At 34.5% G+C, this 20,522-nt stretch overlaps 2 protein-coding genes across 2 annotated transcripts in view; one reads left to right on the top strand and one right to left on the bottom strand.

Moving 5' to 3' along the window:
- Window positions 1–20,522, top strand: part of LOC131844707 (NADH dehydrogenase [ubiquinone] 1 subunit C2) — a 74,608-nt gene that overhangs the window by 20,179 nt on the left and 33,907 nt on the right. The gene's annotated exons all lie outside the window — the stretch shown is intronic.
- On the bottom strand, window positions 875–17,017 carry LOC131844708 (uncharacterized). Its single transcript, XM_059193653.1, has 9 exons — window positions 16,718–17,017; window positions 15,642–15,871; window positions 14,802–14,901; window positions 13,826–13,956; window positions 3,459–3,756; window positions 2,676–2,861; window positions 1,913–1,990; window positions 1,562–1,716; window positions 875–952 (listed from the first exon to the last, which is right to left on the bottom strand). Exons 1-9 carry the CDS (start codon window positions 16,830–16,832, stop codon window positions 896–898), a joined length of 1,350 nt encoding a protein of 449 aa, XP_059049636.1. The 5' UTR covers window positions 16,833–17,017; the 3' UTR covers window positions 875–895.

Raw genomic sequence — 20,522 nt, 5'->3', positions numbered from 1 at the left:
ATTCGTTCACGCAAAAACTTCTGAACGGATTTTGTTGAAACTTTACAGTATTATAGCTTATGCATCAAAGTCATACATGGGCTATATTTTTAATTGAAATTTAACAGGGTAAAACCGCGGGCACAACAAGTAATAAATAAAAGGTATTGCAATGGTACTAAATAACGTAGAAAGAGAAAGCTAAATATGAACCTGGGATATTAATTTAAATATTACGTGAATGGAAGGTAAGTACACTAAAGCATATAATGAAAAATATTCTTATTACAAATATAGTAGACAGACTTAATTTGAAAAACATGTTACAAGTGAAATTAAATAAAACACAGACTGAAATGAACAAATTAGACGTGTTTGTTTATGTTATAATACATTGGCGCCATCTACAAAAATTAATATTTTTTTCTTCTTTTGATTATTCGTTTTGTTCAATAAATCATTAATTTCAGTTCTGTTAAATTAATAATTAGTGTAGGTACTTTTAACTTAAAGCGATTTATAAACTAAACACATAGCGATTTAAAAAGTTTTTTAACCAATATTTGTTTTATTAGGTATGTATAAATTTATTGCCCGCATCCTAGATTTATCGACGACCTCTTTTGTCCCGCACACCGCACCGCCTTATAGATTACTGGTTGCGAGTTCAATTACGGCCACGATACATATGTATCCATGAGTATAATTGTTTGTATTGGTCTGAGTGTTATACGTCAGTATCGATAACACAAGCTTTTTTTAACTTGGGACTAGATGGCGCTGTATGAATGGTTCAGGATAATATAACAAAAGATATTTTTTAGTGTATTGACTATGTATTTGCCTATTGGGAATACTAAATATGGATATAGAAATAATAATACAATGTAACTCGTATTATAGTTATATTTTTTTATTAAACTAAAATTCGTTCCAAAACACGTCTCATCGCAACTGGACTGTCAAGTGGCACCTGAAATAGGCGAAAATATATTTCAAATATTAAAGATTACAGAATTAAAACTAAAGAACAATCTTCATGTCTATCTTATTGATATTTAATACCGACACTTTACAATCAACCGACAATATTGATATGGACTAGGTATATACAAACCTCTGTCTCACATATTTCTGCTGCCTTGTTCGTATGTTGTGTTTCGGTTGATATGGCAGACATAAAAGGACTCTTTCTCATTTCAGATTCGGAAGCCTAACACAAGTTCGTTAAAACTTCTTAGGCTATCAGTTAGGCAGTGTATGCCTATATGTATTTGTAACTTTCTACATATTCACATACAATTTTTTTGTATTCGTTTAAAACTATATTCTTCTGGCTGATCCGCGCAATATAGTCTACATATTTTTTCCCCGTTTGTGCAATATTTTTTCAGGTTTTGGTAGATCGCTTCTTTAGTTTTTAAGGTCATGTCATATAGCCTATATCCTTTTTCGAAAAACGGGCTATCCAGCACTAAAACAATTTTCTAAATCGGATCAGTAGTATCCGAGATTGGTCCGAACATCTAACTCACAAACTTTACCTCTTGATAATATTAGTATAGATAGAAAATGAACATACTGTTAGTCCTGCAGCGTTCAGCCAATAAAATTGAAGTCTTGGTGACTCCCTGAAGTAACCCTCCACAAGTCCATTTACAATAAGAGTTCTTCGTGGACTGCTAAGAAATTCTTCACTGCCAGCCCATTGGAGTTTCTCAACCCATTCTAGCTGACCTAAAAATAATTTGATTGCGTGTGTAAATATATTGTTGTGGCTATTTTGGTTATTAACATAATCCTTGATGGAATAAGCAGAGTTTGTAAATATATGAAAAAATAACCGTTAATGAAATTATGGCATTGTGTGCGATATCTAGTTAAAAAACCAGGCAGACACAGAGTAATAACAGTATAATCTTCAGATACATACCAGGGGTGGTCGATACGGCGTCCAAGTTACCATTGTATATAGTAACTGTACAGTCTGTATTCTGGAGAACGTTTTGAACTGAAATTTGTAAAAAATAATACTTTGATGAATCTATGTGACAGCAATATCAATAGTTCACTATTAATATTCATACAATAAATGAAAGAAGTATACACTTAAACTTTCCTCAATAATTACTCTATTATGATCGATGAAAACCGCCTGAAAGTTCGTTAACTTTTTCAGATTATCGCGAACTTACAGATAGTCTCGGCGAAGGGAGGTTCTTCATAAGGAGGAACTTCATTTTATATAATGACTAGCTTTTACCGCGGTTTCGCTTGCATAACTTCATTACTGGCTGCTAGATGGCGCTGAAGTAGCAAAATTTTAACTTTTGGTTTTTTATAAAAATATTTGTTTTTTTAATAAAAAGTATCCTATGTTCATTTTAATAGCTCCAAGAACATGTGTATAGAATTTCATGATAATCGGTTCAGTAGTTTTTGCGAAAAAGCGTAACAAACATACCTACTTTCACATTTATAATATTAAGGATGTCTTAAATTAATTAAAAATAAGAATATATACTTAAATACGTTAATAAGTTTTTTTTTGTAAAAAAAATCTAGACTGACACGATCATATTATAGCGGTTTAACTTATTTCTATGTATAATAGAAAAGTAGCGCCATAGGTCGGGCTACCGCCTTATCAAGTATTTTCAGTTTGAAAATAAGTTACAACTAAAAATATTATATACCTAAGTCATCAGCTGGCAACATAAAGACATCCCGGAAAGCTTCAACGACGGCTCCTCGGCCCTGGTCATAAGTGTAGTTACTTGGAAGGCCAAGCGCCGGTGCAACTGTATCATCCATGAAGTCGAAGACGTCGACGCGAGAATGTAACTCATCTTGTATATATTTTCGCAGTCCAAAGTCTGAAACTAAATATGAAGAAATTCATAAAACATTAATAAGAATTTTAAATGTAATGCTTACATTGTACATGTATAAATGTAAAATGCTTAGATACATTTTTTATACCACGATGGTGATAAACATACATACATTATCATGGCGAACGGCACTAAACGGTTACCGTAGTCTATTGACGCCTATTTTACTGAATATTTATAGATAGGTAATTTATACGTTACTTAATGTTAATTAAAATAAACAATATAACAAACCAATATCCTTCACCTAAGAATATTGTTTTCATACTATTGTACGAATTCAGTAGGTAATTGATCTACAAAATCCCACACGCCTATTTACTGTGTATGTAAATTTTTTAATAAATGAATACAATTATGAGGTTATTGAGCGGAATGCGAAACGCGGACCAATTTTAGAGCTCAGAACGCACTCTCATCAGAATATACTCCTCTTCCTCCTTGACTGATCATCTTTTACCTAAAACTCAACAAAATTCCGGTCGGTCAAGATAGAGTTTTTAAGAATAAATGCGCTCCGCTCATGTGACCTGGTGTGTAAACATCTCATCGGCAACAAAGCTACATATATACAGGATAACTTACCAGCAGTCGATTCTTGGGTGAGTTTATCTACAATGCGGGCTAAGTTAACGGCTACAGCTCCAGCTTCCTTATTGACTACTTCATCTAATGTTAAGAATTTATCAAATGCTTCTCCATACTTTTCATCCTCAACCAACTTGTTAGTTTCCTCGGCAAATGATTCTAATGCGTCACGTCCGAAGTTGTCAACATAGGCAAGCTCTTCAAGGTAAAAACCTAGTTTAGTAAGTGCCACTGTTGGAGCAATGATTCCATTGCCAATGACGACACCTTTCAAATTGTGTCTGAATGACGCTTCCTAAAAGAAATCACTTTTAATAAAAAGTACGTCAAAATATTGATAAATGTAACCTTATATGCAGTAATATAGGTACCTACTACCAACGAACAAACACAAACGTAATGTAATGTTAAAGTTTAAGAAAGAGGTTTTTTTTAATAATAATGGAATTGCTATGGCAAAATTGCGTTAACAGTTGACGCTGGTGGAGCTCCAGTGGCGGATGATGAGCATGAGATCAGTTTGCCTATCGTGATAATGGTTTCCACGGAGAACCGCGTGGAGGTCAACCTAACATGGTATATTTTTCGCTCTGGTGTCATCATTTCACATTACTAACAATCCCCTTCTGCCTAATCTAGAAGGAGAGCCGATATTATAGCTATATGTTGTAGATTGTAGTTATATGATCCGTCATACTCGTGAACGGGTGCTGTTTGTAGGGACTGGTCAGGTCTGGTTACGGCCACTGATTAGACTATTTTCTTTTGACAAAATTGTAATAGCATATGCTGGCGGTCACTATTCTCCCCAAATTGAATTTTAAAATGAAACTATTATTGTAAATATATACAATCTCGTTTGAAAAGAATAAAAGCTAAATTTCTTGGCAGTTCTTCTTAGCTCGAATGCACTCCGAACTGGCGGTAGATTTTGACATATCATAAGAGTCTGTAATAGACCTACAGAAATAAATATATTTTGATTTGATTATACCGAGATCAATTTAATTAGACCAAGATAATGTAATCTTGGTTAATTCAATATAATATTTCTTAACTTTAATTCAATTTTAAAGTACATAATACCTAAATAAACTGCGTTAATAAATCGTTATATAAAGAGATATTTAACAAAATTAAAATTTTAAAACTGAATGTCTCCAAACTTCATATTAATAGCTAAATGGGTTTTTTCTAGCTATTACCAGAAATGAAAACGTATTTTATATTCTAATACTTTATTTGTACGTCTTAACACAACTGTGGCCAAGACAAGAATGAATAATTATCTCTAAATATCGTTTACAGATCAGTTTTGTACCCTCACTATTTTTATAAAAATTATGAAACTAACTCGGTCGATATCAATAACATTACTTCTATTTATAATTAAACAATTCATTATTAATCGGCATATAAGATCATCTCAACATTCAATTATTATAAATATATCTGCTATACAGCTCTATATATTTATTATCGTAACTATTATAATCTAACATTCGGCCATTCTGATAAAAAGAGTTCCTCAAACTTATTTGTATTTATATAAATCAATAATCATATAAGTATACTGTAAACAAAAACATTGATTAGTAATAACTACCCAAACAACTGAAGACACTCAAAGTCTAGTTATTTTCGCACATCATTCATCATATCACACATAGCTACTTCAGTCTGCAGCGGACCCCTCATCGCGGAGTCAAGAGTTAAGTTCACTACAGGATTCCGCAACCGTGTCACGCCTTCCAGATTTCAGTATCAACACATATGATCATCTGCAGCGGGCCCCTCATCGTAGAGTCAAGAGTTAACTACAGTCAGTAACTATAGTTCGCTACAGGACTCCACGACCGTGCTTCGCATTCCAGATTCACAGAACATACAACCTGCAGTGGATCCCTCATCGAGAGTCAAGAGTATTTCTTTACTGCAGGACTCAGCGATCGTATCTCACATTCCAGATTCCAGTATGTACCACACAAATATCAAAATCTGTAGCGGACCCCTCATCACAAAGTCAAGAGTTTCTTTTCACTACAAGACTTCATGACCGTGACACGCATTCCAGATTATCAACAAATTACTTTCCATAAATTATTTATTCTCCATCAATATTACATTTATTCATAATAATGTTAAATCTTTACTAAACTATAACATACAATGTATCACTTCAATTATTCATTTGTTATAAATCAAGTACCAAGTTTATCTTCATCACAAGTTTAAGACATCTATAAATTCACAAATCTTAATCTATACAATCAATAAATTCTACAGTGCTTATACATATATATCTTATACTATATCAACCTATATAATTCTAATAAATGATTCACTTTCAATATCTATTAATTTGTTATCGTAAATCACATGGTACAATTAACTTTAAACAAATGTAAAACCAAATACATAGTAATTATCATCTTACGCTAAGCCCTCTCCACCATCTGAAGAATTGCTATCACTATTTGCCGCGACAGTAATCCAAGGTTGTATACGGTCTACTGACCAGACATTAGTATATTTACCTCGAGAGACATGAGAACCCGGAATACTAGATATTTCGTAACGATCATTTCCTAAAACTTTACTAACTCTAAATGGACCAGTGTATTTAGGCAAAAGTTTACGACTTTTGCCATTATTAGAAGGAGTAGTTTTTAATATTTTAACTAGATCTCCCACTGAGTATATTTTGGCTGTTTTTCTACTCTTATCAAATCTAGACCGTTGTTTAGCTTGATTATTTTCAATGTGTTCACTAATTTCCGTTCTTATTATGTCAGTTTGTTTGTCATTCTGTCTAGTTTCTATAATAGTCTCACCTAACAGTCCTTCGCCACGATTGAGAGGACGTTTACAAAATAATGATTCAGCGGGGGTTTTTCCCGTTCCTTTATTGAGCGTATTATTGAGACCCCACTGAATTTTCCCAAGATCTTGGTCCCATTTATTTTCGCCTTCCTTATCAGAGTAAACCCTAAGTCCATCTAATATTGTGCGATTATAGCGCTCAACCTGTCCGTTGGCTCTAGGGGCTGATACTGCATTTAAAATATGTCGAACTTCAAATTCATTACAGAATTTTTTAAATTCACTAGATGTAAAACATGATCCACGGTCTGTAATTATGCGTGATGGGTGTCCAAAAATGTAAAATATTTCTTTCAGAACTTTAATCGTGGGTTTTGTTTTAGTATTGCGCAATGGTTTAACGACACAAAACTTTGTAAATCCATCTACTACTACTAACAAATACTGATTCCCTTGCGTGCTTTTTACAAAAGGACCTAGGTGATCCGCATGGAGAGTGTGAAACGGAATATCAGTTTTAGGAATACTATGGAGAAAACCTTCTTTAGATCCAGCTGGCTCCTTACCGAATGCACAATGTAAACAGGACTTTACGTACTTACTGACAAACTTATTCATTTTTGGAAACCAAAAATCTCTTTTAATCTTTTCTAGTGTCTTTTCTACCGAAAAATGTCCGATATCGTCGTGATTTCGTTGACATATCTGCCATCTTGCACCTTTCGGTACAACCCACTTTAAGTTTTCCCCAACTTTCCTTTACAGTCGATTATTTTTTACAATAAAATTCTCTTTTATATCTGCTATCTCATTGTATTTGGGGTCCTCTAAAGCATCTTTAATATACTGAATTTTTTCATCTGTCAACTGTAAACTAAGAAGCCAGTCATCCTGTGTAATGTGCATTACTCGAGAAAAATGTGCTAATTTGTCACTATCGTCATTACAGGAAATGGGATTTCTACTGAGGGCATCTACATGCTGCATAGAATTACCAGGTCTATATTCAATTGAGCAATCATACTCTTGTAATGCTATCCACCACCGTGCTACCCTGGGTATCAAATCTCTTTTTGTAAAAGTTGATCGCAATGCACTACAATCAGTTACAATTGTAAAATGTTTTCCTAACAGGTAAACTCTAAATCGGTTTAAAGATGAAACGACTGCTAGTGTTTCTAACTCATACGCATGTAATTTCTCTTCATCTATTGTTGTTTTACGACTAAAGAATGCTACTGGTTGTAATTTAGAAGAAATAAATTCTTTTTGTAATAAAATACCACCCAAACCAATTTTTGATGCATCGCAATGCAACTCCGTTATGTAATTAGGGTTATATAAAGCTAATATTGGACGTTGTACTAATTTATCTTTCAAATTTGTAAATGCGTCTTTCTGATGATTTCCCCACACCCATGGAATATTTTGACGAGTGAGATCAGTTAACGGTCGTGCTATAACCGCAAAATCCTGAATAAACTTTCTAAAATAACTGGCGAGACCAATAAATTGTCGAACCTCGTGAACATTTTTGGGTTCAGGAAATGATTTCACGGCCTCAATTTTTCCATTACCAGGTTTCACTCCCTCAGCCGATATTTCAAACCCTAAATAATTTATTGTGGTGTCAAAAAAACGACATTTGTTTAAGTTTAAGGTCAATCCTGCATCTTTTAAAAGTAAAAAGGTCTGTTCTAATTTTTCTACACAGTCATCAAAACTAGTTTCCGCAATTAATAAGTCATCCATGTAAGCTATTGCGCACTTTTTATTACCTTTATTTAGCATTTTATTGACGGTACGTTGAAAAACTGCTGGACAATTAGCTAACCCGAATGGAGCTCGTTTAAATTGGTATAACCCATCAGGAGTAATAAAGGCTGTTAAGTGTTTACAGCTATCTTTAACAGGAATTTGATAGTATCCACTAGACATATCCAGTGAAATGAAATAAACGTTTCCACTGAGAAGGTCAAGCTGGTCATCAATACGGGGTAATGGATAAAGGTCTTTAATTGTTTTTCTATTCAACGCCCTATAATCAATACAGAGTCTATAGCCTCCTGTTTTCTTTGAAACTAAAAGTACAGGGCTCGCGTATGCCGAATCTGATTCCTCTATTATGTCATTATCTTGTAGTTCCTTAACCATATCTCGCACGATATTTTTTTCAGTATGACTTAAACGATAAGGACGGTAAACTACTGGTGTGTCATCTGACAATTTTATGTCTAACTCGGAAATACTTGTACAACCTATTTCAGATAAATTAAGCGCGAAACAATCTCTATATTTATCAATTAAATCAAATACTTTAGTTTTTTGTTGTTCATTAAGGCCGTGGTTAATGTTTACTTCACTTCTATTAATAGGTTCTAATAAATGGGTCTTTAAACAAGTAAGTGACTTCTGGGACGTTGTATCTATTTTTTTTTTTTATTGGGTTGTTTGGGCTATTGTCAGATGTGTAGCACCTGTAGCACTGCGACCTACATAGATCTATTGTGCTCGCCCTTTTCAGAGTTCGCTACCTAGACCCGTCAGGGACAAGAATTGAAGGATATTCTTAGGAGCGATGGTTTTTATCTCCTCGGGAAAGAGTGTAAACTTTCCAAAGGAGATATTTCGTTTATGCATGTTTGGGCTACAACCACATAGGATGTGAAGCGGCGTTTCCTCTTCAGTTTGGCAGAATCTGCAGATACTAGTCGTGCATAGGCCTAGCTTAGCCATATGCTTGTTCAATTTGCAGTGTCCTGTGAGGGCCCTAGTCATCATGCATATGTTGTTTTTACTCAATAGCAGTAATCGATTGGAGTATTTGGTCTAGAAGCCCGATATAAGGTCTTTTGAATGTATTAATCCTGGCATTTCTTGCCAGTGATTCAGTGCTTCTCGTTTGGTTATTAATTTGAGATGTCCCAGTTTTAGGCAACGAGGCACACCACAGAAGGGTTCGGGGCCCAGTTGGACGGTTTTTGCCCCTAACTTTGCCAGATGGTCGGCATTCTCATTGCCTTCAATATTTGAATGCCCGGGGACCCATCTCAGAATAATATTATTTCTGCTTCCTACTTCATTTAGTAGCAGGATACAGTTTCTAATAAGTTTAGAACGGATTTCGTACGAGTTAAGTGCTAGTAGAGCAGCTTGACTGTCCGAATAAATGTATATGTTCTGATTGATGTAGTTGAGGCTTAGGATTACTTCCAGACATCTAATTAAGGCGTAAGTCTCTGCCTGAAAGATTGAGGCGTATTTTCCTAAGCCTATATAGTTGCAGATTTTGGGTTTTACACCACATATTCCACATCCTACATCATCTCCTATTTTGGACCCGTCTGTAAACCAGACTAGGTCATGCTCTGAGTGAGACGGTGTATGGTTATTTTGCCATTCGTCTCTTCCAGATATTTCGATTTTGTAATATTGTACAAAGTTACACTCTGGTGCCATGTTGTCTTCAGGCATTCCCAGAATAGGATCACTCATAATCGAGTCTTGTATAGTTTTTATGGCCAGGGAATGCCAAGATATCCTCCTTTGGGAACTTATTCTGAGCATATTGGCTTTCGCCTTTTCCTGTATGAATAAAGGAAGGGGCGTCAAGTCCAATAATGCGTCTAGAGCTTGGCGTGGTGCTCATGTAATAATCAGACAATAATTCTCTGTAGGCTGTTTAGCTTGGTGGCGGCTGTGGATTGGAGGGTTTTCCTCCACCAGATAGCGCAGGCATAGGTGGTAAGCGGTCTCACCACTGCTGTGTAAAGCCATAGGGCAATTTTGGGGTTGATTCCCCATCTGGGCCCCGCTACCCGTCGGCTTATACCTAATGTTTTCGCCTTTTGAGTTATGTTGTCTATGTGTGTGTTCCATGTCAGTTTTTGGTCGAAGGTTACGCCCAGGTACTTGACTTCTTTGGAGCATCTAATATTCTTCCATTTACTTTAGGCATGACAAGTTTGTCAAGTTTCTTCCTTTTTGTAAACGGAACAATTACTGTTTTATCAGGATTTACTGATAATTCATTTTCCTTACACCATTTAACTATGATGTTTAGTGCTCTTTGGATGCGGTCTGATATTGTTGTTGCACAGAACCCTCTGACCATGACTACTAAATCGTCTGCGTAGCCTTGTACCTCAAATTGGTTTTTGGTCATAACATCTAAGAGCTGGTCTACCGTTAGTAGCCACAGCAGTGGCGATAAAACGCCTCCTTGAGAGCATCCTTTGGTAGGTCGGATTTCTAACGTACTATTGTGAAGAGTAGTTTTAATGGTTCGATTTGAGAGCATTGCTTTGATCCATTGAGTGGTGGTTTCATCCACTTTCTTGCGGATGAGTCCCTGTGAGATGGTCTCTATGGGCGTGTTATCAAAAGCACCCTCAATATCGAGAAATGCACATAGAGCTATTTGTTTGTCCTCAAAGGCCTTCTCGACCTTGTCGGTGAGTTCGAGCAAGGCGGTCTCTGTGGAATGTCCCTTGCGGTAGGCATGTTGATTCCTGTGCAGGGGAGCATTTTCGAGGATTGTAGCTCTAATGTGTCCAGAACCTTTTCCATGGTTTTTATTATGAAAGAGGTTACAACTTATAGGTCTGTGAGACTTTGGCTGCGAGTAGTCTCTTCGACCGGTTTTCGGTACGTAGGTAACTTTGACCTTCGTTAATGGTTCTGGTATAAAACCCCAGGCAAAGCTGGCTCTAAATATTCTTACCAGATAGGGAGATAGGATGTCAAGCCCTTGTTGTAACAGGGCCGGGAAAATTCCATCTTCTCCCGATGATCTAAGAGAGTTGTATCTAAGAGAGCATCATCTAAACGGATGAGTTGTGCGCGCACAATCAAATAGTCTTTTACAAAATAAAGGGGTTTATCGAGGTCATTAACTTTTATAAGTAAAATTTTACACTCTCCTTTTATTATTTTATATATGCCTTCCTGTATACAGTATTCTTTACCTTCAATATTACGATAACTTCCTTTTATATAAATATCGGCATTTTTGTAATCGTGACAGTAACATTTTAATAAGTCTATATTTTGAATTTCAGAGTCAGATTGGACATACAACTTGCATTTATTATTTGTATCATTGTTCAATTTGATGTTATAATCGTACGAGACACGATGCTTAGGTAATTTTTGGTTTTAGTGATTACTATTTCTGGCAATTCCGTAAAATTCTGACCCACTAATAAGGGTATGTGAAGGTGGTTATCACCAATAACATATGCAACAACCTCAGCTTCTACAGAATCGATACGTAACTGGAAGGATGTTTTTCCTAACAAGGGTATGTTAACATTAGCGACACCGCGTATCGAGGGTAGATTATCTTTAAAAATGTGCAACCCTAACTCGATAACTGTTCCATGGGTAATAAGCGTGCAGTCACTCCCCAAATCAACAAAACATTCAATTTCTCGGTGTTTATTAATGAAAGCTTGTTTATGATACTTTAAATTATGACTAGTTGCGCCATTAACAAATAATACCCGTTTCTCATTGTTTTTAGATTCATTTTTTTGAAAACAGTTATTGCTAAGATGACCAAATCGTCTACACAAGTCACATTTTATTAATGGTTTAGGGCATTGATGTACCCTGTGGCCTTTATCTTTACAATTAAAACAAACCGCTGGTGGATTAAATTTCAGACTGCCTTGGGGTTGACTATGCGACACTGAGCAGCCTTGTGTCCGATTTCGTCACATTTATTGCATACTATATTGTTAATAACCCTATTTTTATTCAATTGTGCGGTACGAGATATATCCTTCTGCTCTTTACATACATCCTTCAAGTATTTAAAAAGATCCTCAGTAGTGGTAAAACGGGCAGAAGACGCGCCTGCCCGTATGGTTCTATCATTAATTCCATGAATAACGCAATCTACAGCCTGCCTACCAGAGATGTTACATGCATTCAATAACATAATTTTATCATAATAATATTCATCTAAATTTTCTCCAAATTGAAGTCTCCGTTCTAACATTTCCATTAAAAGAACCCCATAATTCGTTTCTGTAGGAAAAGCCTTACGTAGGAGGACCTGCCATTGTTCCCAAGTATGCAAAATAGTTGTCTGTCCTTGATACCATTTTTTCGCATTACCCGTAAGTTTGGGTAAAGAGTAATGCATAATTTGCATATTGTCCCATCCATATATTTGAGCACATTCGTTAACCTTAGCTATCCACTGATCAATACGGTGATTTTTTATCGACGGGTCAAATTCGGGTATCATATTAGCATTATAATTAATTGATGATGGTGGATTAGGCCGAACAAAAGACTGTAGTAATCTAGAAAATTCATTAATATTTACCAAAACATTAGGAGTAATATTAGAACTGTACTCACAAGACGTTCCTGCTTCTGGTGTGACAGCCGCGGGGGGTACCGAGGAGGCTGCTACATTCATAGGTTCGGAATGACCAGCAGGCTCCACTGGATACTGACTCGCCGGCTGCTCCTCTGGAACCCTTCGCGCTTCCGATGTTGACAGAGGCGGCTCCCTCTCACGTCCAGTCGCAGTAATACTTGAGCGTGTGGACCGTCCACGGCTTTTTGTATGTCTTTCTTCATTTCTTGAACGATTTCCTACTAGCTCCGGCGTGTATGATCGTGTTCTTTTCTTACTGTTCCTCGAAGATTTATCTCTGGATACTTTTCGTCGATGTGTAGAACTATTAGACGATCCGTCAGATGAATAATCTTTACGTCGTCGACTTCGTTTCTTTGCACTATGGGCGTGTGTATTTGTTGATCGCTTTCTACCCATGTTTTTTAGTGAAATATGTGCGGTGATCCCACTTCTGATAATAGCTAAATGGGTTTTTTCTAGCTATTACCAGAAATGAAAACGTATTTTATATTCTAATACTTTATTTGTACGTCTTAACACAACTGTGGCCAAGACAAGAATGAATAATTATCTCTAAATATCGTTTACAGATCAGTTTTGTACCCTCACTATTTTTATAAAAATTATGAAACTAACTCGGTCGATATCAATAACATTACTTCTATTTATAATTAAACAATTCATTATTAATCGGCATATAAGATCATCTCAACATTCAATTATTATAAATATATCTGCTATACAGCTCTGTATATTTATTATCGTAACTATTATAATCTAACAATATGTAGTGTTTTTTTAGATATGCATACAATATAATTATCATATTGATCCATTGTTATCAATTTTCGATAGGAAGGCCAAAAGTCACTAGGAAAGTTTGTGCAATGTTATTTATACTGTCTTCAAAATCTATTTGTACGACTGTCTGAAGACTACCATGACTTTGTAAAAAGTTATCTGTGTGGATACATTTGCATGCAGTACGGCTCATCAGGGTTATTAGTGACCCGCGAGTTGTTAGCGACGTTGTCAAGAAGACAAGAATGGCGATTCATAGACGGAATGCTGCCAGTGTCTTGGGTACACTGCCTTGATGTACCGCTTTGGATAATATTGATAATTTTATTAATTAAATATAATTGTTTTGAAATTAATAACTCACCTCCGTCAATTTGAGAGCCAAACTTAACGCAAATTGAGCGCCATGACCTTCCCCGAAAATGTATAACGGGGCTGATCTGTATAGACTGTTATATCGGTAGAAGGAATCCAAAACATAAAGCAATTGCTGGCCTGAAAATTGATAAAATATCGATTAACAAAGAATTAATATAACAATGCTGATTATATAAACTGACCATTAACATAGTGTATGTAGGTAATAATTACAACGTAACGAAAACATAATCGATAAGCTGGCATAAAATAATAAGTCTTGTAACATATCATGAGATCGAATAAATCAATCTAATTTAATATATCGTATAAATCATATTTATTTAACGTCAAACCTTTTATAAAATATATGCATAAGAATATTATAAAATGTGAAAGTATATAGGTACCTATATACTTATTTGTCTGTCTTTTATTCTGTCTGTATTTTATTCACATGTAAACAGCTGAATGGATAATAATCTAATTTGACCTAAAATTAGATTATATATTGAAGACCGACATACGCCTCCTTTTATTTCTAAAAAAGGCAAAAATCGCGGGTAATAACTAGTCATTACATAATACTAGGCTACCCATATTTAATAGGTAAGTTTACGTTTGCGAATCCATACTTTATACTACAAATGCAAAATTAAACGGCTAAATGGATTTCATTAAATTTGATGTGAATACAGACTATCACGAAGATGAACTTAGGCTAAATTTTATGTATCGCCTCACTCCCAATGGTCGCGGGTTCGATTCCTCGCACCTCACATACATTTGTATTCATATATATTATGTATACCTATAATAAAAAAAAACTGCATAAGTATTTGTGTTAGTTGTTTAGTAACCCTAATACTAGCTCTACCTAACTTGGGACTAGATGGCGCTGTGGGAATTATCCAGGGTTATTATATTAATCTAAAATCTAAAAATAAGAAAAGGAAGGTAATAGCCGCTAGCAATATACTTACTATTTTGTTCAAGAGTTGTTGGAATTTCACTATTTTCATCCGCAGTGCTGAAGCCCGTGCCCAAAGGTGAATCAACAAACAGTAGATTATAACTATTAACCTTGGAAATTAAAATATATTAGTCGATAACGTAGATTATTTACCTACTTAATAATAATGCTGATTATATGGGATAAGGTACTTGTAATAACATTGCTTTCTACACGGCCTTTGCAATATTCTGTTGGTAGTTCCATTAGTCCACTTTGACGTTTTCCCAATACTGGGCAAGCGAAGGCTATTTTTATTTATACCTACTAATTTTACCTACCTAAGAGACAATGCAGGAATTACTTTGTTACGAGCTAATATAAATATTCAACCGCTAAATATCAACCCCAAAAAAAAACTCCTTCTTAAAGTATTCAGAGAAATTTTATAAATTTGCTTTTATATTTGTATTATATTTTATTCCAATCAATGTAATTGTAATGATAAACAAGCAGATGGCCCACCTGATAGTAAATTGCAACCGTTGCCTATAGGTATAGAAGAATGGTACTAATAACATCATGTTATCAAATTACATTCGCGATAATATTCCGATGTTGACATTCCCGAGGATTAAGACATCATGCCTCTTATCCTGTAATTTCGCTGTTTTATCTCACCTATCGACCAAAACTCGTCATACGAAGCTGCTGGAGGTTGAAATAGGTGAAACTGAGATACGGAGACGACTTTTTAGAAGAACTACCTGGATAATAAAACCTTAATTAACCTTCGATTTAAAACCTTCGTTCATTGCATTCAAAGCATTAAATGCAATGAACGAAGATATTATGCTTGACTAGAACATACCCATGAGTCGTTCCTTATGTTCATATTGATGTCTAACGGTCCAAACATCCCAAAGTTAGCGAGAAGACTTGGAGGCAAGCCTGTCACCCCGTCCAGCCATAATATTATAGGTCGAGTAGTCGGGGCAGCCCGCGTAGTAGGGTAGAACCACCAAAATATATTACCGACGTCATGTATTCTGGTTAAGGCTGCATTGTAGCGTACATGTCCTAAGCCATCTTCTTCTAGTACTGAAATAACAAATGTAAATGTAAAAACTAAACGCTAAGGCTAAAATTTTGAAAGTGTTTCTATACTTGAAGAGGTTTAAGGTAAATCTATAAAAACTTGTCGATGAAAGATGAATCAAATCCGTTCAGTTCTGGCCAATGTATTTTTTTAAGTGTTTTAAGGCATCGTTATCAAGAGAACGTACATTGTGAGACCCGTTCCTGAGAACATAGTGACTCTATTTTATTCAAACCGGAGTACACCTTGCAAAGCAATATGAGGATATGGAACAAAAGTACACCAACATAATTGTAAATATGTAAACTAATACCAAGATTTGTTGTCAAATTATTATAATTAATTTTCTTTTATTGGAAGCTGAATGAAATAAGAAATATGATCAAAAAAGTCGATTGAGAATTACCAAAGATATCGTATAATAAATAAAATGTAGTTAAAAAGAAAACCTCCTCCAATGTGTAGTAGGTTTAAAATAAATATCTAAATGAAAATCAGGTCACAATGAAATAAAAACAAATAAAAGACAAAATTTTTCTCTTATAGTGACTGTGTTTAAAATAATTTCTTCATGTAGTTATACTCTTATATTACTACTACTATAAATATATATTTCACGGCTTTGCATTATTACAAACCGTACCGACTACATCCATGTTGATCTATGTAAGTAGATATAGTCTATCCTATCTGCAAAACCAAATAGAGACAGTTTTTTGTTAAAACTGCTTTCAGATATTAACTAAAATATAGTCACAAATTTACGCACTCTCTAAATATGTTTATGGATTTTGAAAATACTGTAATGCGGTCGATGGGTATTACATGTTATCTATGGTATTACTTACATATTGTGGTGTACGGTGAGTGGCGTCCTTCTACTAACCACCATATTAAGCCTGCCAACCCAGCTCCTATTATTAGAGCTAAAAGTAGAGTACCAATTAAATCGCGTTTTCTCATATTGAAGTCCTTATAAACACTTATACGTATCACTCAACCTAAAACCTTATTCTACTAAAAGCAACTGCAGATTAATAAAATATTAATTCAATATCTGATTTGATTGATAACGTATAGATATGTTACTAATAATATACGTAATACAATACAACTTTAGAGTTCGGTTTTACTACGAGTAACTTGGTCGAATTTATGACGGGTAGGTATCGATCGATAGTGAAATCATCACTATTACACCAAGTTACATTGTTTTATATATTTATATAAGATTTTAACAGACACATAAAACTTTTAGGAATGGGTAAAGACAAAACCGGGTGAGATTTCGAAATTTGGTTTCAATTTCGGTTTCAGTTCTACAACTTAGTTACAATCGGACACTATAAGTATTCAAGTAGGTGGGATCTTTAGCTGTAATCAGTACGATAATAAGATATATATTTATCTACTTTAATTATTATCACAGTAAATATTTTTAAAATTCTTGATAAAGTGCCACCCACATATGTTTATAAAACCGTTTGACAAATCCATAAATTTATTTCAATAAAGAGGTTTACAGAATTTCTTCAACTACCACAGCACGACCTTGTAAGCGCGAAAATTATTCTATCAGCACTTACTTATGTGCTATTAGCGGGATAATGTATTAAAATACCTTGGGTCGCATCCTCACGATTTAGCATAAGAATGTAATATTATGTTATCTGTGGTATAAGGGTAGGGTATATTGGGAGGCCTACACTGTTTACATTTTTAGCAATGTAAGTTGCTGATTGGGGAGGGGAGAGGATAGGGAATTAGAAATGTGGTTTAATTGGCTCGTTACTGCTCGACCACCATGCGAATCGTCTTGGATACAATCGTAGTCAATTTCCCATGACAGGTAGACTACCATATATCATCTTAACGTTCTCCACTCGTACACTACCATTAAAAATCTCTCTGGAATCTCTTTCTTTCATATGTTCTGGAGTGTTGATTTATGAAATATTGTAGTCAAATAGTTATTAAAATCGTTGTAATATATATTTTATCCATAATATACGCTGCAAGTTCTAATATATTTTTTAACTAATGGCTAATAGTCTAGACCGATTTTAGAAAGAGGTTTTTTAAAACTGACATAAAGCCTGTTGCCATTATTGCTGCGTAGCAGTTTAATTTTATGTAGGTACAGTTTGTACCTGCGACTTCGTCCGCGTAAATGATGAAACAATAGATATTTAATGACCTAACTCAATATAAGCCAAATAAAAAAGATTCATCGTTTTAGCTTCAAAAATGACTATACAATAATTTTCAAGCATCTAGCTTAAAAAATGTCGATATTACATAAAAACTTTTTTCCCCTATTTTATTTTACCCCTTTTAAGGGTATTTTTTATTACAAACTTTGAATGTCACATTTATTTATATTTAATCAAAAGCATCCGTTAAAAACTCTATTATCTAGACACGCGGCAGCGTGTCAAGCCGAGTTTCAAGTAAACTGGCTTGCAGCACCGTGTGTATATTTACACGAACCATTTGGAGCCACTTTTGACCCCCTCATAACTCAAAAACTCTTTCACACAAACCTGTCAAATTTGGTTCATATATTGAGACTTGCGAGATAAATATGTGTTCCAAATTTCATAAACATGTCTCAAACGGTTATTTAGATATTAATGTCCAAAAATCGTCATTTTTATCACTGATCAACTATAGATCAAAATTATAACCCACTTCCAGATGACCTAGGAAGTTCAAATTTGGTATGCAGATAGGTAATTAGGTGAATATAAAGGAAAAAATCTGAAACTGGTAAATTGTTATCATTTTACTACAATTTTTCACTTTAATTGATTCTATTTCAACTTATACTGGACGAATACTAAAATTCTATGAAAACGTCGATAGCCACCAATTGACATTGATCCCTGGCGAAAAATCTCATCTTGTACTGGACCGAAAGTAATATTGTATGAAAACGTCGATCATTACCAATTTACGTTGACCCCTTCACATCAGTGTCGATAACTAGCAAACTTCAAATATTGCATTGAGCGGTAAACACTAGTTGCTATAATTTAGATTCTGTCTAAAATATACTCATACTTATAACTAGGAGTATAGTCGAATTTCGTATTTATTATGTTATTAACTGAGATTTGGTATTAATTATTGTTTCAATGTTTAGCGCACATCGATAGTGTAAAATCATTATTTTTATAAATAATTATTAAATAATAGGCATTTCGGTATAGGGCGCCGCAGCGGCGCCGTGTGGGAGCGGTGCGATAAAACTCAATGTTTTGTTTCTGGATATCTAACCTATAAGGTTGCGATTTATGCTACGAAATTTATAGCTTTCTTAAATTATACTTATATATTTGTGATTCTATTATTATTACATTATTTTAGTAAATACGTATGGTATAGACAATAGTTTAAACCAAAAATTAATAACAATTTTAGTATAGTTATAAGTAGGAATGTACAGTTAACTCGAGAATGAGAACTTATTGGTAACAAATTGTTTTCTTGAGAATTCAATAGATAACAGTCAATTTGTTACATAATCGTCTTTACGAACTATAACGTGTCAATAACAAGTTTCAGATATTAAATAATGTATATGTTGACAGGGAAAAATTCCGTATTTGCTTAACATATGCTATTACTATCCACAAATCACAAGGCCTTAGTTTTGGCAGTCCTTTTCTCAACATAGCCTTCTCTATATTTAATAAAGGGCAGGTTTACGTTGGACTCTTCAGAGTTAAAACCTTAGATGGAGTACGTCTTAACAATTTTGATCCAAGGCACGAGAGCGCGTAGAGTACAACCATCTGTGGACGTTATACCGCCCCGATTTGCCCAAAAATTCCTGATACTGAATTGGCATTGCACTTGAACATTTAAAAGTTACAAGAAAATATAGAAAATAACACAAAAAAAGACAATTATACCCCGTAAATATACGAAAATACAGTAATTTATCAAAAATAATTTGGTATTAATTTAGTTATAAATAAGTACCTCGTATAATTTATGTACAAAAAGTAATGATATCCCATCAAAAACATAAATGTGAAATGATAGCCGAGTTTAATATTATGATATATGCCTTGATTGTTGACTTCTACGACAAAAGAGATGAGATCTAAATGGGTGCCAAGTTCAATGGTCTGTCCTGAAATGTATTTATAACAATATAAAATATCAGATCTTCTTATAACTTAAATAATATACTGTAGCCTAATCTAACTTGGCTAGTTTTCATATACGAAATATACTGTAGCCTTCGCAAGTTCTAAACATGTTACTTGTCGGTTCCTATTTTACTATTAATAGTAACTAGCAATCGAAAGTAATAATTGGTATATGAGAACTGGCCAAGTTAGACCTTAGGCTACAGTATATTATCCTAAGTTATAAGAAGAAATGATATTTTATATTGTTATAAATACATTTCAGGACAGACCATTGAACTTGGCACCCATTTAGATCTCATCTCTTTTGTCGTAGAAGTCAACAATCAAGGCATATATCATAATATTAAACTCGGCTATCATTTCACATTTATGTTTTTGATGGGATTAACTCTACTCTATTATTACATCTCGATGTAGATGTAGAAGTATAATCATAATTATGACAAAAGCAATCGGCAACTATTGATAGAGAGCGGTGTAAGCTATGCAC

This window comes from Achroia grisella, unplaced genomic scaffold, assembly GCF_030625045.1.
Source record: "Achroia grisella isolate CSIRO2021 unplaced genomic scaffold, CSIRO_AGI_Agris_v1 utg4116, whole genome shotgun sequence".
In the NCBI taxonomy this organism is placed as follows: domain Eukaryota; kingdom Metazoa; phylum Arthropoda; class Insecta; order Lepidoptera; family Pyralidae; genus Achroia; species Achroia grisella.
This window is presented reverse-complemented; position numbering and strand designations above follow the sequence as displayed.

Excerpts from the sequence above, each read along its gene's own strand:
- LOC131844708 (XM_059193653.1), bottom strand. The coding sequence starts at position 16,832 with ATGAGAAAACGCGATTTAATTGGTACTCTACTTTTAGCTCTAATAATA. Across the intron at positions 2,862-3,458 it reads CACCCAAGAATCGACTGCTG|TTTCAGACTTTGGACTGCGA; the intron begins GTAAGTTATCCT and ends CTTCATATTTAG. Across the intron at positions 1,991-2,675 it reads GTTGCCAGCTGATGACTTAG|TTCAAAACGTTCTCCAGAAT; the intron begins GTATATAATATT and ends TACAAATTTCAG.